At 38.1% G+C, this 25,223-nt stretch overlaps 1 protein-coding gene across 1 annotated transcript in view; it reads left to right on the forward strand.

Moving 5' to 3' along the window:
- KIAA1328 (KIAA1328 ortholog) overlaps positions 1-25,223 on the forward strand; it is a 403,146-nt gene that overhangs the window by 325,393 nt on the left and 52,530 nt on the right. The window contains exon 10 of the mRNA XM_058277168.1: positions 13,257-13,365. Coding sequence (XP_058133151.1) covers positions 13,257-13,365 — 109 coding nt within the window. The remainder of the gene's footprint in view (positions 1-13,256; positions 13,366-25,223) is intronic.

Raw genomic sequence — 25,223 nt, forward strand, 5'->3', positions numbered from 1 at the left:
AAATGGTCTCATATATGCAGTTTTACCCATATTCATATTTCAGTGTGATTTTACTATGCTTTACAGTCCCCCTGTTACATTTTTTTATCTTTCCTTTTGGTAATATAAACGACCTTAAACTTTCCCTTTAAACCACTGTTATGCCCACATAATAGTACTGATTAGTTACAAATATTATGTTGTGCTATCATCTTTTCTATGCATTTCCAAAGATTAACTCACATCCTTTTTACCAATTCTTCACACATTAACTCTCAGCTTTTCCATTTTCTAACCTCATTCTATTTTCTGGTAACCTATATTCAAGTTATTAACTCCATGAGATTACACAATATACTTAGTTCATAGTAGCACATTCATACAATATTTGTCCTTTTATGTCTGACTTGCTTCACTGAACATAATGTCCTCCAGGTTCATCCATGTTGTCACAAGCCTTATGACTTCATTTCTTCTTATACCTGCATAATATTTCTGTCATGTGTATACACCAGTTTGTTTATCCGTTCATTGGTTGATGAGCACCTGTGTTGTTTCCGTCTTTGGGCACTTGTGAATAAACCACTGTGAATATTGGCATGCAGATGTCTGTTCATGTCTCTGCTCTCAGTTCTTCTGGGTATATACCTAGTAATTGTATTGCAGGGTCACATGGCAAATTATATTCAACTTCTTTAGGAACTGCCATACAGTCTTCCACAGTACCATTCTACATTCCCACCAACAGTGATTAAGTGTTTCTATCTCTCCACATCTCCAACTAGTTTCTGTCTTTTTAATAGTGGCCATTCTAATAGGTGTGAAGTGGTGTCTCATAGCTTTGATTTGGATTTCCCTAATCGCTAGTGATGTTGAATAATTTTTATGTATGTTTTTTTATTTTTTTGTTTTTTGCTTTGCTAGTGTATTTCTTCTTTGCACAAATGTCAGTTCAAGTCTTAGGCCCAATTTTTAATCAGGTCATTTGTCTTTTTATTGTTATAGTATCTCTTTAAATATCATGGGTATTAAACCCTTATCAAACATGTGACCTCCAAAAATTTTCTCTCATTGAGTTGGCTGAGTTTTCACCCTTTTGACAAAGTCCTTTGAGACACAAAAGTGTTTAATTTTGAGGAGGTCCCATTTATCTATTTTTTTCTTTTGTTGCTCATGCTTTGGTGTGAGGTCACAAAACTCACCACCTACCACAAGGTCTGTAAGATGTTTCCCTACATTTTCTTCTAGTAGTTTTATGGTCTTGGCCTTTATATATAGGTCTTGATCAATTTTTAGTAGATTCATATATAGGGAGTGACATCGGGAGTCCTCTTTCATTCTTTTGGTTATGGATATCCAGTTTTCCCAGCATCATTTGTTAAAGAGTCTGTTTTGTCTTATTAACATGGCTTTGGTAGGGTTGTCAAAAACCAGCTAGTTAAAAGTTGATCTAGAACTGAGGGCTGTAGTTGTCTAGACATTTAGATTTCCATCTCCATCCTCACTCAATAGGCTTTAGTTGTAGATCTAACTTTTATTTTTATCATGGTGACAATTTCCTGTGATGTGTGGCTGGGATACAAGTCAAGGAATCCCTAGGATCACTGGCAGCATATTACAGACTTTGGGGAGAAAGCATTGCCTTGCTTATGCCAAAATTTTGGACTTCTCCTGGCTTCAAACCATAATCTTTGAGAAACACTGGACCAGAGTAATAGTTCTGACTTAACAGAAGGAGTAGAGAAGATGCATCCTTGGGGCCAAATTGGCCTATCTGGAGGCTCAGGCACAGACTGAGTCACCAGTAATTGCATTTAATAACCATTTCCAAAGGAAGAATAGAAAGATTGGAAGAAAGAGAGCTCATCTTTATCAAGGATCTACTAGTACCAGTTGAGGTGTGTCCCACCTGAATGGGAATATGATTGCTGGAGGTCTTATAAAGAGAAAGCTACAGTCAGGGGCTAGAAGCAAGAATTCAGTGGGAACTCAAAAGAGAAAGGAGAGGATATGGCTATGGTGACAGGAAAGCCAAGAAATCCTAAAGATTGCTGGCAAGCCAGCACCAAAACATCACAGTCTTTGGGGAGAAAGCAGGCCTTGCCAGTATCTTGATTTTGGATTTATGGCCTCTGAAACTATGAACCAATATATGCTATTAATACCTTAAAACAAAAAATTACTGTGGTAATATATTTAACATACAATTGGTCATTTTAACCATTTTTAAAAAGACAAAAACAAAAAAAAGCAGTTGCCCGTAGAGGTGAAAGTTTATTTCTGGGCTCTCAATTCTATTCCACTGATCGATGAGTCTACTTTATGCCAATACCATGCTGTTTTTACTGCTGTGGCTTTGTAGTATGTTTCAAGGTCAGGCAGTGAAATTCCTTCCATATCATGCTTCTTCTTTGGAATATTTTTGGCTATTTGGGTATACTTTCTCTTCCAAATGAATTTGGTAATTGCCTTTTATATTTCTGTAAAGTAGACTGTTGGCAATTTTTACTGGTATTACATTGAATGTATAAATCAGTTTGGATGAGATTGACACCTTCACAGTATTTAGTCTCCCAATCCATGAACAAGGAATGTATTTTCATTTGTTTAGATCTTCATTGATTTCTTTTAGCATTACTTTGTAGTTTTCTGCATGTAGGTCCTGTACTTCTTTGGTTAAATTGATTCTTAGATATTTGAGTTGTTTTGTTGCTATTGTAAATGGAATTTTTTCCTGATTTCTTCCTCAGACTGTTCAATACTTTACAGAAACATTACTGATTTTTGCATGTTGATCTGTATCCTGCCACTTTCAGAACTTATTTATAAACTTAAGTAGCTTTGTTGTACATATCTGAGTTTTTAAAATATAGGATCTTGTCATCTGCGAATGGTGAGAGTATTACTTCCTATTTGCTTTTTGGATGCCTTTTTTTTCCCTTCTCTAATTGCTCTATCTAGAACATCTCACACAATGGTGAATAACAATGGTAAGACTGGACATCCTTGTCTTGTTCCAAGTCTTAGAGGGAAAGATTTCAACCTCTCCCCATTGAGTACAATATTGGCTGTGGGTTTTTCATGTACACCCTTTATCATATCGAGGAATTTTCTTTCTATTCCTATCTTTTGAAGTGTTTTTATCAAGAGAGGATGCTAGATTTGTCAAATGCCTTTTCTGCATCTAACAAGATGATCGTGTGGTTTTTTCCCTTCAATTTGTTAATGTGGTGTATTACATTAATTGATTCTCTTATGTCTGGTTTGTTGGCATATAGATTCTCATAATATCCTCTTATGATTCCTTTTATTTCTATGGGGTCTGTCATAACTTCTCCCCTTTAATTTCTTTTTAAAATTCATTTGCATCTTCTCTCTTTTTTTCTTTGTTAGTCTAGCTAAGGGTTTGTCCATTTTTTTATCCTCTCAAAGAACCAGCTTATGGTTTTGTTGATTTTCTCTGTTGTTTTGTTCTCACTTTTTTTTTTTTTTCCCTGCTCTAATTGTTATTTCTTTCCTTCTACTTGCTTTGGGAATGGTTTGCTGTTCTTTTTTTAGTTTCTCCAGTTATTCAGTTAGATCTTTGATTTTAGCTTTCTTCTTTTTTAATACAGGCAGTTAGGGCTACAGATTTCCCTCTCAGCACTGCCTTTGCTATATCCCATAAGTTTTGACAAGTTGTTTTCTCATATTCATTCATCTGAATATATTTACTAATTTCACTTACAACTTTCTTCTTTGATCCACTGATTAGGAGTGTTTTGTTCAGCCTCTATGTATCTGCAGTTTTACCTCCTTCCCATCTATTATTGATTTCCAGTTTTATTCCATTATAGTGTGAGAAGGTGCTTTGTATAATTTAAGTCTTTTTGTGTTCATTTACCCTGTCTTATGACCTAACTTGTGATCTATCCTGGAGATAGGTCCATGAGCACCTGAGGGGAACATATAACCAACTGAATTTGGGTGCAATGTTCTGCATATATCTGTTAGGTCTAACTTGTTTATAACATTTTTCCAGGTCTCTGTTTCCTCATTGATTTTTGCTCTAGTTATTATATCTAATGATGTGAGTGTTGTGTTGAAGTCTTCATCTATTATTGTAGAGATGTCTATTTCTCCCTTCAGTTTTATCAGAGTTTGCCTATTATATTTTGAGGCACCCTGGTTATGTGCATAGATATTTGTGAATGTTATTTCTTCCTGGTGGATTGTCCCCTTTAATAATATATAATGACCTTCTGTATCTCTTATAACTTTTTTGCATTTAACATCTGTTTTGTCCAATATTATTATAGCTGTCCCTGCTCTTTTCTGGTTTCTGTTTGCATGGAGTATCTTTTCCCAGCCTCTCACTCTCAGCTGGTTGGGTCTAAGATGAGTCTCTTGTAAGCAGCATATGGATGGCTCATGTTTTTTAATCTATTTTGTCAGCCTATATCTTTTGGATTGGGAAGGTCAATCCAGTCATGGTCAATGATATTACTGTAAATGCATTTTTTACTTCCAGCATTTTATTTTTTGTTTATATAGGTCATGTCTTATTTTAATCTTTTTTTTCCTTTTCATTACTCTTTCTGCTATTCTTATCTTCTATACTCTCCTCCAAGCTTCTCTTTCCTGTCTTTTTCTTTCATATTGTAAGGCTCCCTTTAATATTCCTGCAAAGGTGGATTCTCTTTTACAAACTCTCTTAGTCTGTTTTTTAATATTTTAAACTCACCTTCATATCTGAAGGGCAGTTTTGCTGGATAAAGAATTCTAGGCTGGCAGTTTTTCTCTTTCAATATCCTAATTGCATCATACCAGTGTCTTCTTGCCTCCATGGTTTCTGATGAGAAATCTGCACTAAATCTTACTGGGCATCCCTTGTAGGTGATGATTTGCTTCTCCCTTGCTGCTCTCAGAATTTTTTCTTTATTTTTGATGTTTGACATTCTCAGTAGTACGCACCTTGGAGAATATCTACTCACATTTATTCTGATTGAGATACACTGTAATTTTTGGACATGTAAGTTCATTTCTTTCATGAGAGTTGGGAAATTTTCAGCCATTACTTCCTCAAATAGTCTTTCTTCCCTTTCCCCTTCTTTTCTCCCCCTGGAACTCCCATGACATGTGTGTTGTTGCATTTCATTTTATTCAACTCTCTGAGCCCCTGCTCAATTTTTTACATTCTTTCCTCTCTTCAGTTTCAGCTCTTCTGTCTTCTGTATCACTTATTCTTTCTTCTGCCATTTGAGTCTGCTCTTGTGTACCTCTAATATGTTGTTGTTGTTTTAAAGATTTATTTATTCATTTATTTCTCTCCCCCTTCCCCTTCTCCTCCCCGCCTGGTTGTCTGTTCTCTGTGTCTATTTGCTGCGTCTTCTTTGTCCACTTCTGTTGTTGTCAGCGGCATGGGAATCTGTGTTTCTTTTGGTTGCATCATCTTGTGTGTCAGCTCTCCGTGTGTGCGGTGCCATTCCTGGGCAGACTGCACTTTCTTTCACGCTGGGCGGCTCTCCTTATGGGGTGCACTCCTTGCGCGTGGGGCTCCCCTATGCGGGGGACACCCCTGTGTGGCAGAGCACTCCTTGTGCGCATCAGCATTGTGCATGGGCCAGCTGCACACGGGTCAAGGAGGCCCAGGGTTTGAACCGCTGACCTCCTATGTGGTAGATGGACACCCTAACCACTAGGCCAAGTCCGCTTCCCTCTAATGTGTTTTTGATCTCCCTGTTGTGTCTTTCATTCCCATGACCTCTGGTCCTTTTTTATTCCAGTTGTCAGATTCTTCTTTGTGCTTGCTCAGTGTCTGTTTGATGTTCTTTATCTCTTTAGCCATATTGTCTTTCAAGTCATTTATTTGATTTTGGAAATTTGTGTATATCTTGTTGTTTAGTTTTCTCAAATCTTGTGTCCCTTCTGGGGCTTTGCTCTTATCCTTTTCTTGGGTCATACCTTCCATTTTCTTAGTATGGCTTGTAATTTTTTGCTGATGTCTAGGTATCTGATTAAGATGATGAGTTTTCTTAGGTGCTCAATTTCTCTTTTGTAGGGGTTTAGTTGTGTGAGGCTGTGTGTTACTGCTGTTCTTTGATTCTTAGTTCAATCTGTTCTTGGTTGTTCCTGTTATTTGCTTAAATCTGGGCCCTGGACCCAGTAATGGATTGCAGACCCGCTTCCAAGGGTCTTGGGGAAGAAGGCTGTAAAGGCTAGACAATGCCTCTCTTATTTACTTTTAATTTCCTCATGCGCACTTCCTTGGTCGCTAGTATATGGCACTCTTTGGCATCCTCTCAGTTCAAAGCCTGGTCATTGCCTGTTAGCTGCAACAGAGGTTGGATCATCTTGACAGAAGATCCTGCCTGAAGGCTAAGAGCCTAGTAATTCAAACTTTGTTAGAAGCAGTTCTCTAATTTTTGCTGGCAACACCCTTTCCCCCCACCCCACCCCGTAGTAAATCTACTCCCTTCTGTGTCCTCCAGAACCAGTCCAGGTAAATAGAGAGGAGATCGAGAGGCTGGGATTTCTTTTGTCCTGTGAGGTTCCCAAGGCAAACAATGGTATGGCCCTGCCCAGCCTAAAAGTGCTCCTGGGACACAGCAGACCAGATTTGTAGGTCACAACCTCAGTCAGCCTTAGGCTCTTTCCCTCTCTCTCCCCTTTGCTGGGGCCCCCTTTATCTGCAGCTGCCAGCCCCAAGACCTGAGAATTCAAAAGTGCCTAGGGTGGGGGAGGATATTACAATTGCAGTTGTAGCTGCAGCTTTTAACTCACAATTCTGCCTTCACCATTCTTTTCCTTTGCCCCTCTCTCTTTTGACCAATGTTCAGGCTTCTGCTGGTGTCCTAAGCCCTATAAGATTTTTTTCTAGGCCATTTCTGCCTGTCCTCTAGCTATTTTTCTGGAGGAGAAGAAAGTTCCATGTCTTTCTGGTCTGCCATCTTTCCAGAACTGGATAATATTAACAGCACTTTTATTTTTAAAAAACCTATATTTTCTTTGTTTGTGTGTATATAGGAATAATTAGTTCTATGTAGATGCATAACTGTATATAACTGTATGCTTAATATTAAATCAATGTTCATCAAAAGAACATATATAATTCGATATAAAAATAGGATCTATCACAAAGGATTTTTGTGAGGATAAAAATAATAAATTTTGAGAAAAGCCAAACCCTTAGAGATAGAGCTGGAGTGGGATGGGAGCAGACCCAGGCAGGGAGCAGGGGGTACAAGGGAACTTTTTGAGGTGAGAAAATGTTCTAAACTGGATTGTAAAAATAAGTAAATAAATACCATGAGAAAAATGTTTTTAACTGGATTGTGGTCATGCTTTCATAGCTGTATAAATTTACTACTATTTAGCAAACTGTACATTTAAAATGAGTAAATTTTATAGTGTTTAAATTAAACCTCAAGCTGTTAAAAAAGGATTAATATATAAGTAAGGCTTAGAACAGTGCCTGGCACATAATAAGCATAATGTATGTGTTAACTAATTATATTATTACATTATACTGTCTTTGGTTATTATGTTTCTTTACTGAATTTTTAAAGAATACACTGTATGTCTCATTTTCATACTTTTACCTCTTCTTCCCCTTCCCCATAAATTAAGCCTAACCTTAGTCCTGGTGCTGACCTTTGTCCATAATTAGGTACTCAATAAATACTGAATGAACCCTATGGATCATGGAGCTTATGTCCGTATGAGTATGTTCTAGTTTGGGTTGATGGTCCCACAGGTTTGTGTGTCCAATGAGGACCAAGTTAAGCATTTTGATGGTTGGCATTTTACATTTATACATAATAGAGAACAGTCCACATTAAGAGTATGCCTTTTGGGAAGAATATTTGGCCCAGTGGTTAGGGCATCCGTCTATCACATGGGAAGTCCGCAGTTCAAACCCCGGGCCTTCTTGACCCATGTGGAGCAGGCCCGTGTGCAGTGGTGATGCATGGAAGGAGTGCTGTGCCATGCAGGGGTGTCCCCCGCATAGGGGAGCCCCACGCGCAAGGAGTGCACCCCGTAAGGAGAACCGCCCAGCACGAAAGAAAGTTCAGCCTGCCCAGGAATGGCGCCGCACACACAGAGAGCTGACACAACAAGATGACGCAACCAAAAGAATCACAGGTTCCCGTGCCGCTGACAACAGAAGCGGACAAAGAAGAACACGCAGCAAACAGACACAGAGAATGGACAACTGGGGCTGGGGGTGGGAAGGGGAGAGAAATAAATCTTTAAAAAAAAAAAAAAAGTATGCCTTTTGAATATCAAATATAGTGTTGACTGTTTTTATTATTATTATTATTATTATTATTATAGAAAATGTAGGTGTTCAGAAAAGTCATGCAGAAAATACAGAGTTCCCAAAAATCACCCTACCATTAATACCCTGTACTAGTGTGGCACATATACTACAATTCTTGAAAGAACACCTTTATAATTGTACCATTAACTATTGTTCATCATTTGTAATAGGGTTCATTGCACTGTCTTGTACTATTTTTAAAAATTTTGTTCTAGTAACATACATACAACCTAAAATTTCCCCTTCTAACCACATTCACATATATAATTCAGCACTGTTAATTACGTTCATGATGTAGTGCCACCACCACCACCATTCACCACCAAAACTTTATGATCAACCTAAATAGAAACTCTGCACAATGCTAATCTCAAGTGATATAAGACTCTGGCCTTATCTGGGCCAAATTTTCCCTGGTCACACCTAAACTGTGCCATCCCCAGAGTTAGCATATTTTACTGTTGGCATTTTAGGGTCTGGTATTCCCAACACTCCAAAGCTGTCCTTGTTTCATTTACTTACCCTTTCCTCAAAGCAAAAGTAGATCTTCCTAAATCATTTCTTTAAGTGTCTGGGCAACAATTTCCCATAAACTGGAAGAAAATTGTGTATCAGATTCTTATAGACTTCTAAGATAAAGACAGGAGTATTTTGTATTGTTTGGAACACATAACAATAATAGTGGTATCAATCAGTAAACCAAAAAACAAAACATCTTTCTGTCCATGTCATATTTTATATAGCACTCCAGAGGAAGAAAGTAATCTTTATCAACTAAAAATTACTTGTTAATAAAGAACGAATGCCAAGTCAGCCAATATTTTGGGAAAATAAACTATTGAGCTTCCCGAGCATGAAACGCTAGTTGAACATCTCTTCCTTAAAAAACACCTGTTTTAGCCCATTATAGAGTCCTCTAAAAGAAACATTCAAGATTTATGTCTGTCTTAAAGGTTTTTTGAGGCAGCTATGAAAAAAACAGAAGAATACAAATGCTGGAGAGGATGTGAAGAAAGGGGAACACTCATCCACTGCTGGTGGGAATGCAGAAGGATCCAACCATTCTGGAGGACAGTTTGGCGGTTTCTCAAAAAACTAACCATAGATTTGCCATATGACCCAGCAATACCACTGCTGGGTATATACCCAGCAGAACTGAAAACAAGGACACAAACCGATATATGTACACCAATGTTCATAGCAGCATTGTTCACTATCGCCAAAAGTTGGAATCAACCCAAATGCCCATCAACAGATGAGTGGATCAATAAAATGTGGTATATACATACAATGGAATACTACTCGGCTGTAAGAACAAATACACTACAAACACACGTGATAACATGGATGAATCTTGAGAACCTTATGTTGAGTGAAGCAACCCAGGCATTGAAGGGCAAATACTACATGACCTCAATGATATGAAATAAGCAAGCTGCCTCAGAGAGCTAGAGACTGGAAGATAGGCTTACAGGAAATTGGGGGGTGGAGGAAGGATGTGAGCCAACGTCTGCAGGAGTGGAATCTATGATGAGCTGGTGGTAAGTATGAGCACAAAGAAGAGATAAAATGGGGGCAAGGGATTGCCTTTGGGTGGGGCTTTGTGGGTTTGAGGGGGGCTGGGGATGGGCGGATGGGTAATATTGTCCAAAAAATTGGGGGGAGGGAGGGGCAACATACGAACATAGGAGAGTGTCAGGTGTTGGTTGAGAGTAAAATGCTGAGAAAATCGTATCAAAATATAATTAGGAGGGTTACCTGTTTAGGATGCTCGGAGGGGATGGTCTGATCCGGGACAGACTCCTGGGGAATATCTGAATGCTTATTTTGCCAGGGTGGGTTGTACCATTGGGTAGCGACCCAAGTAGTGAGAGTTGGGGTGGACCCACATCCTGGGGAGGACTAATGGCATCAAATAGAGGAAACTGTATCTCTCGAGAGAAAGGGTGGCTCCCAGGGCATTAGGGCAGTTGAGCAAGTCAGGCCCTGAACACTGGTGCAAGTATCTCTGGACGTGGCTCCTCAGGAAATGGAGATTGGCTGTCGCTGAAGGCTCCAAGGGGAGGGGAAAATGGATGTTGAATGGATGGAACCAAGGTAAATGTGGGGGTAAGAGAGGAGTTTCACGAGAGTACACAAGGATGGATATAAAACATGTAATATTACACCAAAAACATATAGGGTATGACAGACTAATAATGTAAACCATAATGTAAAACATAGGATAACTAAAAATTTAGAAAACTGTATATCCTAAAGTATGGACCACAATGTAAGCACAGATGTCACCTTGTTTGAAAGCTATTGTCTCAGTCTGTACATCAGTTTAAGTAAATATGATATGAATAAGTTATAAGATTATCCCTGTGGAAGGGAAAAGGTTTTATGGTGGATGTGTGGGAGTACTGTATATTGTATATATGAATTACTGTGATCTAAGGCTCTTGTGAAGAGGAGCTCAATAATTAGGAAAAAAGAAAAGAAAAAGATAGGATGTAGAATTTTTCCAAATCAATATATATTCTAGATCTAACCTTTAAACTCATCGCTATATTCCATTTTACTAGTAAGGGAACCTGACATTATATTGGGCTTCACTTTTCAGGAAGTTTTGGATCACAGAGTGGTTCAACAATGGCAGCGGAGGAATACTGGTATGGGATGTTATTGACAGACGATATATGGTTGACAGGGAGTTATACAGGGCATGTGTCCAGGGTGCATGGAAATGTTTGGATATACTCATAGTGGAAACAATTAAAAACAACAGCTGGAGGGGTACTGGGTTCCTGGCTGGGGATGCTCTGTCATGGTTCCTAGGGGAGCAGTCCCCCAGGTGCAACGGTAAGAACCAGGAAGGAATGAGGGTCCAACAGTGAGCCCTTGATACTAATGACTATGCTTGTGAGCCTATATGCCTGAAATAAGAACAAGGCCTAGAGCAGCACTGTGCCTGGGAGTTTCCTCCTGACAGCCTTCATGTTACTCAAATGTGGCCAGTCTTTTTTTTTAAAGATTTATTTATTTATTTAATTTCCCCCCCTCCCCTGGTTGTCTGTTCTTGGTGTCTATTTGCTGCGTCTTGTTTCTTTGTCCACTTCTGTTGTCATCAGCGGCACGGGAAGTGTGGGCGGCGCCATTCCTGGGCAGGCTGCTCTTTCTTTTCACGCTGGGCGGCTTTCCTCACGGGTGCACTCCTTGCGCGTGGGGCTCCCCCATGCGGGGGACACCCTTGCGTGGCAAGGCACTCCTTGCGCGCATCAGCACTGCGCATGGCCAGCTCCACACGGGTCAAGGAGGCCCGGGGTTTGAACCACGGACCTCCCATATGGTAGACGGACGCCCTAACCACTGGGCCAAAGTCCATTTCCCAAATGTGGCCAGTCTTGAAGCCAAACTCAGCATGTAGATGCAGTGCATTCCCCCCAGCGTGGGACATGACACCCAGGGATGAGCCTCCCTGGCACCGAGGGATCACTACCAAATACCAGCTGATGATGCAACTAGAAAATGACCTTGAATTAAAGGTTCAATGCAGACCAGCAGAATATCCCTGTCTACATATAATAACAGGACTTTAAAATGCTGTTTGACCTAATGTAAGGGGGAAATGGAAAGGAGAAATGAGTTTATATGGCTATGAGTCTCTAAAAAAGAGTCTGGAGGTTGTCAGAAGGATTGCCCTTATGCACACCTGAGCAGAGTCTCAGAGACAGATAAAGTAGATACAACCCCAGGTATTGGTTCTTTTGAGGGCTAAAGAGACCCACGGGTTCTATGGTCATGGCAGATGTGGTTCACTGCCATGTCAGTTGGCCCTTCTCTGGAGCTGGTGTTTCTGCATGATGGAACTGGACTCAGATGGGATCTCTTTTCACAAGACTTTCATGCTACTTTACTGGAATTGTAGTTGGTGCTGGGGCTTAAGATATATCTAGGGGATTTGAACCTCTGGACTGACAGTATGATAGCCACACCCTGAACCTCAACAGACTTCAACTCCTACACTCTGATTTTTTGGACTTACCCAACTCAGCTAACATGGAGTTGAAGAATGCCGACCACCACACCATGGAGCCTAGAGTGCCTACAACTGAAAGCAGGAGGATTGCATCCAGTATCAATGTGGAATCTAAGCCCACTCTTGACATAGATGTGCAATGGGCACAACCAATCCAATGTCCACAGAGAAAATGTGGCATTGGTGTGGGAAAAGTGGCCATGGTGGCTGCTGGGTGCGGGGAATGGGAGGAAGAGATGAGATTTGGAGGCGTTTTGGGGACTTGGAGTTGTCCTGGGTGGTGCTTCACGGACAATTATGGGACATTGTAGATCCCCCCAGGGCCCACTGGATGGAACGTGGGAGAGTATGGGCTATGATGTGGACCATTGACCATGAGGTGCAGTGATGCCCAGAGATGTACTTACCAAATGCAATGGATGTGTCATGATGATGGGAGAGAGTGTTGCTGTGGGGGGAGTGGGGGGTGGGGGCAGTGGGGTTGAATGGGACTTCATATTTTTTGAATGTAATATTTTTTAAAAAATGAATAAAAAGAAATAAAAAGTAATAAATAAATAAAAGTTTTTTGAGAGGTATCAGTTTAATCTGAGGAGTTTGGAAATACAAAGTACTGGAATTATCTATTTTGTCAAAGAGAGAAAGATCTTTTCTTATGAAAATTAAGAGAACAAGATAATGCAACTTTCCTTCCTGGGCATTTTCACAATAAACACAATTCAGTAGGGATATGACAGATCATCAGGTGAAAAGCAAAATCTCTAGTTTATCTGTTCTTGCATAGTTGTGCTTTTTCAAAAAAAAAAAAGCATTATGGATCTTTGATGTGTACAAAACCAAAACAACTCACTTGAGTTTTACAAAGGCCTACCTAATTCTAATACATTACTCAGAAGGGACTTTTCTGTTTCCTTTTATGGAATGACCAAATTATTTCCTTTATTGCTCATTCAGGGATAATGAAAGAAGTTAGAAAAGATGCATCCACATCTCCTATGCCAACAGGAAGCCAAAAGGAGCTTGTAACCAGGGCTACATCATCATTCCAACATGACACTGCCCGGTAAGCTTTAGGGATTCTTTGGTTTAACTTTCTTCGTATGAGAGCACTTTCTGAGGTTTATTTAATAAGGAATGGGAAACTCTTGACAGTTCTTAATGGTCCATACTTGAGAAAGGACCTTATTTTGAAGCATGTAGCTTTGTCCAGGTTTAACCATATGGATCCCTGTTCTTTATATATGGTCTTCCTTAATTGATAATGGTAATTGACAAAGGATTTTCATGGAAATGTAAAGCTAATCCTTTCCTTCATCAGAAAATCTGCTTAGTACCAGGGATAACTCATTTATCATAGAATGGTTATATATTTGGACTATAATTATAATTAATTAATTGAAATTAAGGGTTACAGTGGCCTTTGTACTACAGTTAAAGGTCTGTGAACATTTACTTGTACCAGAGATATTTGAGGAATAAATCATTTGATCAACCTTTTTTGTACTTGGGGAATTAACTAAGTTTTTAAAAATTTCTCATATTTAGTAAGCTAACTCCCATATTATGCATTTGAGGCTGATTATATAAACATCAATACCGAAAGGACTGGTTCATGTTTCCTTAGGGATATGATCAGTTTTGGCCACTTAAATTCTAGTATCTTACTAAATGAATATAGATTTTAAGACTTCGTTTTTAGTTAATTCAAAGCCCATTGGCTTTGCAAATTTAAAAATGCCAAATTGTTCATCTTAAGTCTGATGGTTTTAAATATATTCTAAGGTGTATCTTTTGGCTTAGGGTATTTGAAAGGGGGAGAAGCATCATCTTTTCCTTCTGTAAAGAATTATATTCCAACCCAGAGTGCCTATAGAATACTGACCCACAAAAACCATCCCCAGGCATTCTTAAGGACTAGTGTTCATTTTCATTGTGGCACATTTAATTCTAGAGCTGCAAAAATTAGGAAACTAAGTCTCAGAGAAATTGTATGACTTACTTAAAGTCACATGATTAATAAGCCAGCATTTCAGACTTCTAAGTCCATATCTTAAATATTATAATAGTTGACAATGATAAACTCCCAATTTTCAAGGTCATTTATGAGCAAAAGAAAATTTAACTAGCTTACCACATTCTTCCTCCATTATGCCTTTCTTTTATTTTTAATGCTGCCATTGTTGGTATTTTACCAATGTCCACAGTGAGTTGTTTTTCTGAAATGTTGATGGGCTCCCTCTTTGCAATCCCAATACTGTGGCTTTTTTTGCTCAAAGAGGATCCAACCTAACTCACACTGAGAGATTCATTTGAAGACTTAGAAATAAAGAAGAAAGACAATCTGGAGTCTTAAGGGTCTTCCTACTGTTAAAGATTAAAATGAGATCTTTAATACACTTTAATGTGTTTTTGATAGTTGCATTTCCGTTTAGAGAGATGTATGAAAAAGAAAAATGGAATGTTTTCTTAGTATGGGTTTTGTAAAACATCCTCAGCACAGTTTCTGAATGGACCGTATCAACTCTGTAGAATTTTTCAAGTCTAAATTAAAATTGCTTTGAAGACTCATATTTATGGAACTTTAAAATAGGATTTTTATCTGTAGTCCTTAATCCTGTGGAACATCTTAATATAGATTCTAAGAAGCTTCCTAAATAATGAGCATTTAGCAAAATAAAGCAATGTGTAGCATGCCAGATTTTATCCTTAGAGGTGCACAGTAGCTTATTAGAAATCTATTATATAAAGTGCAGAGTTGAAAAAAAATCAGTACTATGAAAGTCAGTTTGTTGGCCTCCGCTGCTGCACTGCAGGCGGGTCGCTGCAGGCGAGTCGCTGCCGGGGATCGGGCCTACGCCACGGCCTGACCGGGGCGGCAGCGGGCGGCTCAAGGCTTGGTGGGGACGCGCGGTTCGATGGAGGAAAAACCACGGAGACGAGGTCTATGCGCAGGTCTGATTTTATTCGGGAAGTACATGAGGTTTTATAGTGTCATGGAGGCGGGGAGGTTGTGGGAGGGGCATGTCCGCGGGGCAGCTGAGGATTGGCTGCAGAGGCAAGGGCGGACCTGCGGTTTATGACGTAAGCCATTGATGGCAGAGGGGGTTGTTTCCGAGGTTGTGCCGGGGCGGATACGGGATGAGGGCGGTTGAAATGAGGTGGGGAGAACAGCGATCCGCTGGGAGGGGGAAGATAACAGTGGCTGGGAGGAGGGGCAGAGGGAGGCAGCAGCACAAACTGCTGCTGAGAAGGGCCATAATACAGGGAGGTTACGAGGAACAGGCGGGCAAAGTATAAGGAAGCAAAAGGCAGGGTGGGAGCAGGGGACATCAGTTAGTGAGAAGGCATGATGGTTGCTTTCCAGGCTTCAGAATCAGGATTATTTAAATTATTTTCACTTCAAAGTATAGAAAAGGGATTTTTTTATAGATTACTTTTCATTTACCCTCAAACCCTTAATGCAAAAGAAAAGCCTGTTCCTCATCCCAAAAAAATCTTTGAAGGTACCAAGGAAACAAGTGTAAAAACCTTTCCCCTGTCTACTTTAAGTTCCAAGAATTTTCAACACTTAGAGAAGAGGATGGGAGTAGAAGAGATACTGATGGGAGAGAGTTTTCCTTTGTTCTCTCAAGAACACTAACACCTAGAAGAGTCCCATATCATTTCATGTGCAGATGATAAACCAAGCGTGACAAAGTCATCTTTCTCATTCACAGTGTAGGCTGTTAATTGTTCTCTCTGCTGGCTGTCAATATAATGTGAAATTTTCATTCCCTATTCAAGACGGAAAAAGTTTTGGCTGAAAATGTTAACATTTGCATTTTTATTTGTTGATTTATTTAAAGGACAGCGTCTCCTACAGCAATCCATCAATTGGTGACACCCCAAATATGAATAATGTATTGTAGACTTGCAGTCACAATGTGTAATAAGTACTAGAGACAGTAAAAGAATGTTAACTATGTTGCAGATGTAATATTTATCGACTCATAAAGTTTATTGTCTTCGAGGTTCAATAATATGGACCATAGGACATTAATATCACTTATCCTGATTTTAGCTGGGCACCTTTGTATGTAAAAATACTCATCTATCAACTGCTAACAAAATAAACATGTAATTTACAGCCCAAGGAAGGCTTTATAGTTTTTCATGCTGGGAGTTGCAATGCTTCTTTCTTTCCATTTCACTTCTGGCCCTGAGTTGTCTAAGACAGCAAGCACAGTGGTCATCTTGGCACCGGGGGGCCGTATGGCTGAACACTAGTACCATTCATTTCTGCTTGGCGGGAATAGGCATCCTACTCCCCATAGAGAAAAGACTGGAGGGACATTTCTCCCTGTCATTCTAAATACTGGATAGGAGGTGAGACTTGGCTCTGAAAGAAATTTGAAGAAATGCCTTTGCTGCCAGGAGACTGAATCAAGGCTTACCTATTCTGCCTGGTCCTCTAATCTCCAGAGTGAAGCCAGAGCTCTGCAGGGTTGAATTTGTTATGAGCACAAATGTTACTGATAATTAACCCTTTTGAGCTTCCATAATTAGTTGTGTCCATTGCCAACAATAAAGATCACGCTGAATATCAGACACCCAGAGCAAAAGAAGTAATGTTAATTAGCAACCATCAGCGGTAATTGTCATCCCCATTATGCAGAATTATGTATTTCTTCGTTATAAATAACCTTTCTAATTGTACTTGATGTATGCCAATTTAATCAAAAAGTATACTTGCAACAGGCAGATATTTGCATTAATGTAGCACTGGATCTTCAAGTCTTTTATTTCAAATTTAATTGGGGAAAACTAGTCAATTACAGCTGCATATACTTTATATGTTCAGGTCTTTTTCAATTTATGTATGTGGATGTAATACATTTTCTGTTAAAATAAAGACAGTATCTTTGGGAATTGTTCAATACAACAGAAATCTTGTCATTTAAAAAAAAATACTGGGTGAGTTTCTATCTCTCTGTCATATAACAATGCCAGGTTGACTGTTCCAAACGGATAAACGAGACAAACACTAGGCTCACAGCAGCGGAGGGATTAATTTCTCAGTTCCCTAAGTAAGTTTAAAGAGAACTTTTATTCTTCCCTGATATAGGGGGAAAGTTACAACTAGTACTCTCCCTGTTTTTGTAAAATGTGAGGAGAGACACACAGATCTCACCAAATCATTCCCTACTAGTGAATTTTTAGATCTGGAATTGGATCCAATCTGTTTCTAGAAATACTGTTCACCTTTCTATTCTAGTCTTTTTCAGAATTGAAATTTTTTTTACCACAGTGCACAAGTTTGAAGATTTTGTTTTGTTTTATATTGTTTGTTTTTGAGGTAGTTTGGGGAGGGTGGTTTTATGGGGCTTGTTTTTGTTGAGGGGGTTGGGAAATATTTGAGTATTTGCTTCAAAGAACGTGATTGGGGGCTTTTTATTTTTAAAAAGTTTACTTTTTTCTCTTTTTTTAAGACCGTGGTCCTTTGCTGTCCAACTATATGCTTAATATGTTTTGAAAAATTGCATTTTCTCTTAAATTTATATCTTGGTGAGCTTTCTATAGTACAGTTGCATATGCACAGTCGTGCTTACAAGACAACTCTTTGCACATGGCTGACTTGAAGGCGGTCAACGAGACTCTCCACCCTTTGAGGTGAGATTGACAGGCTGTTCTTAGAACCATTGGAAACTTCAGATCACATACTACCAAGCCAGGCTGAAAGGAGGATTCAGGTGCTCTGAATTCTGGAACTTAAATTTCTTCTCTCTGTCTTGAAGACAGTATTTATTTATCTTTATTTTTAAGCAACTTGACATGAAAATCCAGTATACTTCTAGCTCCAGATATGATGGCACAGCCTTAATAGTTCTAGAACAGTTGGCATCAGTGTTTCTGCATTTGTCTGTCTTCATTCACTGTGGATTGCAAACAAAGGCTTTAGCCTGTGGGCAATTCAGGCTCAGTTTAGTTTACCACATCATTTGCCACTGACAATTTAAATTGAAGAAAAGATAAAAATCATCTAAATATGCTATTCCTAGTGTAAGAGTGATTTATTTTATCTCAGCTAACAAAATTTGGATTGACAGCTGCCAGAGGATTCAAAACCTACACAAGAAACACTTTTCTATTATACTATTAACAAAAGTATAATGCTAAAAATAGTAATTCTTGTTCATAATACTTGGTGTAGTACTTTTGAGTTGTTAGAATTTTTTTTAGGCTGATCTTAATGTTTCTTTACATTTTTAAATTGTGCATTATCAGATATATACAAAAGATACTACATAGCTTAGGTCTGTAAATTATGAAGCAGAATAATAAACCCAACTCTCAACCTAAGAGCTAGAACATTATAAATACTGTTGAAACTCCTGTGTTTCCCTAATGTTTTTTATGCCTGCTGATCCTGCCTTAGGGTCAATTTTTTTTTACATATACTCAGTGGTATTTGATATAATCACATAGTTGTGCATTCATAAATTCAGTCATTATTAGAGCATTTTCATTATTGCAATAATAATAAAAATCAGAAAAAGAAACAAATAAGAAAATTCCTGGCCCTTCAATCTCTCTCTGCTTCACCTGCCGTACATTGCTGCTACTTCTGGCTATTCTTACACATTTATTCATTTATTTTTTTAAGCAATTTTATTGAGATATGTTTACATACAATGCAATCCATCCCAAGTATATAGTCAGTGGCTTTTACTATAATCACAATGTTGTGCATTCATCACCACAAAAATTTTTAGAACTATTTCATTAGTCCAGAAAGAAAAACTCCATGCCCCTTAGCAGTCACCTCTCAATCCCTCTCTCCTTCCCTAGTCCTACATAACCACTTACCTTTCATCTTTATAAATTGATTTCTATTTATAGTTTATATAAATGGAATCATACAATATGTAGTACTTTGTGTCTGGTTTCATTCACTTAGCATAATATGGTCTTTTGTCTGATATTAACATCTTTTAATGTTGTGGAATTTAAGAGAAGTTCAATTATTCGAGTATAGAGAGGCCAGGACTCAGGAATGATTTTGAGAAGGAAAAATGGTTTATTGACGGCCGGCCGGACTCGGGAGCTTTCTGTTTGAATCCCGAGCCCCGAACAAGATTTTCAAACGTCTTTTATACAGAGAGGAAAGGCCAAATGGTCCCTTTGTTTCAGTTCTCAATAGGCTTCAATTAGCATATATCTTCCACATCTTAGGTAAGCTTTTAGCATGGACTCCAGACATTCTAGATAAGCCTTTAGCATATTTGGTTTTTGCATTTCCCCTAAATACTTAAAGTTTATAGCCCCCGCATTGTTAAACATTTCCTGGGACTGGAGCCCTGCCAGTTCCCAAGGGCAGGACTGCAGCCTCTTATCTTTCCACACTCACAAGTCAAACAGCTTAGTTATTTCTGAAGAGACAAAGAGCCTTCCACCCATAGCCCACATCAATAATACTAACATATATCAGTTTAGTTTCAAAGAGAAATGGTCTTATACATGCAAATTTACCCATATTCATATTTCACATGTGGTTTTACTATGCTATACATTTTTTAGCTTTTCTTTTAGTAATAATATACATTACCTTAGACTTTCCCTTTAAACCACTGTTCTGCCCATATAATAGTTACAAACATTATGTTGTGTTACCACCTTTTCTGTTCATTTCCAAAAATTAACACACATCCTTTTTACCAAGTATTCACACATTAACCCTCAGCTTTCCATTTCCTAACCTCATTCTATTTTCTGGTGACCCATATTAAAGTTAACTGTGAGGTTACACAATATATTTAGTTCAATGAACGCAGTCATATAGTTTTTGTCCTTTTGTGTCTGGCTTGCTTCAGTCAGCATAATGCACACTAGGTTCATCTATGTTGTCATATGGTTTACCATTACCTTTCTTCCTATTAATATATTAATAGCTTCATAATATTCTGTTGTCAGAATATACCACAGTTTGTTTATCCATTCATCGGTTGATGGATATCTGGGCTGTTTCCATCTTGCATCGGTATGCAGATGTTTGTTCATGTCACTGCTCTCAGCTCTTCTGGGTACATACCCAGTAATGGTATTGCAGGGTCACGTGGGAAATCTACATTCAACTTCTTTAGGAACAGCCATGCAGTCCTCCACAGCAGCTGTACCATTCTGTACTCCTACCAACAGGGAATAATTTCTCTCTCTCCACATCCTCTCCAACCTTTGTAGTGCCCTGTCTTTTTAATAATGGCCATTCTAATAGGTGTGAAATGATATCTCATGATAGCTTTGATTTGAATTTCCTTAATTTCTATTGATGCTGACCAATTTTTCATGGTTTTTCTGTGTGTGTTTTTTTGCCATTTGTATTTCTTCTTTGAACAAACGTCAATTCAAATCTTTGACCCATATTTTAATCGGATCATGTGTCTTTTTATTGTTGAGTAGTAGCAACTCTTTATATATCATAAGTAGTAGACCCTTATCAGATATGTGATTTCCAAATATTTTCTCCCATTGAGTCAGCTGCCTTTTCACCCTTTTAACAAAGTCCTTGAGGTGCAAAAGTGTTTAATTTTGAGGAGGTCCCATTTATCTATTTTTTCTTTTGTTGCTCATGCTTTGGATGTAAGATCCAAGAAACCACTACCTACCACAAAGTCCTTAAGATGCTTCCCTACATTTTCTACTAAAAGTTTTATGGTCCTGGCTTTTATATTTAGGTCTTTGAGCCATTTTGAATTGAATCTTGTAGAGGAAATGAGATAGGGGTCCTCTTTCATTCTTTTGGTATGGATATCCAGTTCTCCCAGTACCATTTGATGAAGAGACTCTTTTGTCAGCTTATGGTTTTGTCCCCTTAACATGGACTTGGTAGGTTTGTTAAACTACAGTGTAAACTATAATCCATGCTTAGTGGCAATGCTCCAAAATGTGTTCATCAACTACAATGAATATACCACACTAATGAAAGAAGTTGTTAATATTGGGAAAAGTGGGAGTGTAACATTTTAGTAATCTAAGTACTTTTAAAAGTAAATAAAAAATATTTTAAAAAATAATTAAATACAGAAAAGAAAAAAAGAAAAAAACAACAACAACAACAACAACCAGTTGGCCATTAGAGATAAAAGGTTATTTCTGGACTCTCAATTCTATTCCACTGATTGATATGTCTATCTTTACACCAATACCATGCTGTTTTGACTGCCATAGCTTTGTAATATGTTTCAAAATCAAGTAGTGAAATTCCGTCCACATCACTCTTCTTTTTTGGAATGCTTTTGACTAGTTTGGTGTACTTTCCCTTTCAAATGAATTTGGTAATTGCCTTTTATATTTCTGTAAAGTAGGCTATGGGAATTTTGGTTGGTATTCCATTGAATCTATAAATTAGTTTGGGTAGAATTGACATCATCATGGTATTTAGTCTTCCAATCCATGAATACAGAATATCTTTCCATTTGTTTAGGTCTTCATTGATTTTTTTAAGCATTGTATTGTAGTTTTCAGAAAATAGGTCCTGTCCTTCTTTGGTTAAATTGATTTCTTTTTGTTGCTATTGTAAATGGAATTTTTTTTCCCTGATTTCCTCCTCATATTGTTCAATACTAGTGTACAAAAACATTACTGATATTTGTGTAGTGATCTTGTATCCTGCAAATTCGCTCAAGTAGCTTTGTCATAGACATTTCAGAATTTTTGAAACACAGGATCATGTCATCCACGAGGAGTATGAGTTTTACTTTTTATTTTCCTATTTGGATTACTTTTTTTTTTTCCTGTCTAATTGCCCTAGCTAGAATTTGTAGCACAATGTTGAATAACAATGGTGAGAGTGGGCATCCTTGTCTTGTTCCCAATCTTAGAGGGAAAGATTTCAACCTCTCCCCATTGAGTACGATATTGGCCGTGGGTTTTCATATATGTCCCTTATCATGTTGAGGAATTTTTCTTCTATTCCTGTCTTTTGAAGTGTTTTTATCAAGAAAGGATGCCGGATTTTTTCTAATGCCTTTTCTGCATCTGTCAAGATGATCATGTGTTTTTTTCCCTTCAATTTGTTAATGTGGTATATTATGTTGATTATTTTATGTTGAACCAGTCTTTCATACCAGTAATAAATCCCACTTGGTTGTGGTGTTTAAGTCTTTTGATATGCTGGAGGATTCCATTTGCAAGCATTTTGTTGAGAATTTTTGCATTTATGTTCATTAGAGATAGTGGTCTACAATTTTCTTTTCTTTTGTCTTTATCTGCCTTTGGTATTAGGGTGATGTTGAGTTCACAAAATGTATTGGGTAATTTTCCCTCCTCTTCAGTATTTTAGAGGAGCTTAAACAGGATTGGTGTTAATTCTTTTTGAAATATTGTCCTGTGAAGCCACCTCATCCTATACTTTTCATTCTTGGGAGATTTTTGATGCCTGATTCAATCTCTTTAATGTTATTTGTTCATTGAGTTCTTTATTTCTTGAAGCGTCAGTGTAGGTTTTGTACATTTCTAGGAATTTGTCCATTTCATCTAGGTTGTCTAGTTTGTTGGCATATAGATTCTCATAATATCCTCTTATGATGCCTTTTATTTCTATGGGGTCTGTCGTAACTTCTCCCCTCTCATTTCTTTTTTAAATTCATTTGCATCGTCTCTTTTTTTGTCAGTCTAGCTAAGGGTTTGTCAATTTTATTGATCTTATCAAAGAACCAGCTTATGGTTTTGTTGATTTTCTCTATTGTTGTTTTGTTCTCACTTTCATTTTTTCTGCTCTAATCTTTGTTATTTCTTTCCTTCTACTTGTTTTGGGAATGGTTAGCAGTTCTTTTTTAGTTTCTCCAGTTACTCAGTTAGATCTTTGATTTTAGTTCTTTTTCTTTTTTAATATGGGCAGTTAGGGCTATAAATTTCCCTCTCAGCACTGCCTTTGCTATATCCCATAAGATTTGATAAGGTGTTTTCTCATATTCATTCATCTCAATATACTTACTAATTTCACTTACAATTTTCTTCTTTGACCCACTGATTAGGAGTGTGTTGTTTAGCCTCTACACATTTGCAATTTTACCTCTTTCCCATCTATTATTGATTTTCATTTTATTATAGTGTGAGAAGGTGCTTTGTATAATTTCAGTCTTTTTGTATTCATTGAGCACTGCCTTGTGACCTAACATGTGGTCTATCCTGGAGATGGGTACATGAGCACCTGAGAAGAACGCATAACCAACTGAGTTTGGGTGCAATGTTCTATATATGTGTTAGGTCTAGCTCATTTATCATATTGTTCAAAGTCTCTGTTTCCTTGTTGATTTTCTCTCTAATGATATCAATGGTGTGTTGAAGTCTACAATTGTTATTGTAGAGATGTCTATTTCTCCCTTCAAGTTTGACAGTGTTTGCCTTATGTATTCTGGGGCACTCTGGTTAGGTTATAGATATTTATAACTATTATATCTCCCTGGAGCATTGTCCCTTTTATTACTATATAATGACCTTCTGTATCTCTTGTAAGTTTTTTGCATTTAACATCTGTTTTTTGGATACTGTTTGTGTGGAGTATCTTTTTCCAGACCTCCACTTTCAGCCAGTTTATAATCCTGGTTCTAAGTGAATCTCTTGTAGGCAGCATATGGATGGCTCATGTTTGTTTTTCTTTTTCTTTTTTTTTTTTTTTTTGTATCTATTCTGTCAGCCTGTATATTTCTATTGGGGAGCTCAAACCATTCACATTCAATGATACTACTGTAAATGCATTATTTACTTCCATCACTTTATTCTTTGGTTTTTATATATCATACCTTATTTTGGTCAGTATTTTTACTATTTTGGTTATCCTTTCTGCTATGTCTTCTATACTCTCTTCCAAGCCTCTCTTTCCTGTCTTTTTGTTCCAGGTTGTTAGGCTCCCTTTAATATTTCCTGCAAAGTTAGATTCTTTTTTAGGATCTCTCTTAGTCTCTGTTTGTTTGTGAATATTTTAAACTCATCTTCATATTTGAAGGACAATTTTGCTGGATAAAGAATTCGTATTTTTTCTCTTTCACTATTCTAATCGTATCATACCACTGTCTTCACCCTCCATGGTTTCTGATGAGATATCTACACTAAATATTACTGGGCATCCCTCATAGGTGATGGTTTGCTTCTCCCTTGCTGCTCTCAGAACTTTATCTTTGACATTTGACATTCTGAGTAGTATGTGTCTTGGAGTGGGTCTATTTGCATTTGTTCTGATTGGGGTACACTGCATTTTCTTGGACGTGTATGTTCATTTCTTTCTTGAGAGTTGGGAAATTTTCAGTTATTATTTCCTCTAATACTCTTTCTGCCCCCTTTCCCTTCTCTTCTCCTTCTGGAACTCCCATGACATATATACTGTTGCATTTTATATTATCTTTCAACTCCCTGAGCCCTTGATCAATTTTTTCCATTTTTTTCTCTCTTCACTTTCAGCTGTTCTGTCTTCTGTATCCCTTTTTCTTTCTTCTATCATTTCAAGTCTGCTCTTCTATGCCTCTAATGTGTGTTTGTGTGTGTATGTTTAAGGAGGTCAGGGATTGAACCTGGGACCTTATACATGGGAAGCAGGTACTGAACCACTGAGCTACACTCACTCTCCTCTAATATGTTTTTTTTTTAGATATATTATTTATTTATTTCTCTCCCCCCCACCCACCCCCAGTTGTCTGCTCTCTGTGTCCATTTGCTATGTGTTCTCTGTCCGTTTGTATTCTTGTCAGCAGCACCCGGAATCTGTGTCTCATTTTGTTGCATCATCATGCTGCATCAGCTCTCTGTGTGTGTGGTGCCATTCCTGGGCAGACTGCACTTTTTTCGTGCTGGACGGCTCTCCTTACAAGGTGCACTCCTTGTACGTGGGGGACACCCCTGCATGGCACAGCACTCCTTGCGTGCATCAGCACTGCGCATGGACAAGCT

Source organism: Dasypus novemcinctus, chromosome 16, assembly GCF_030445035.2.
Source record: "Dasypus novemcinctus isolate mDasNov1 chromosome 16, mDasNov1.1.hap2, whole genome shotgun sequence".
NCBI lineage: Eukaryota > Metazoa > Chordata > Mammalia > Cingulata > Dasypodidae > Dasypus > Dasypus novemcinctus.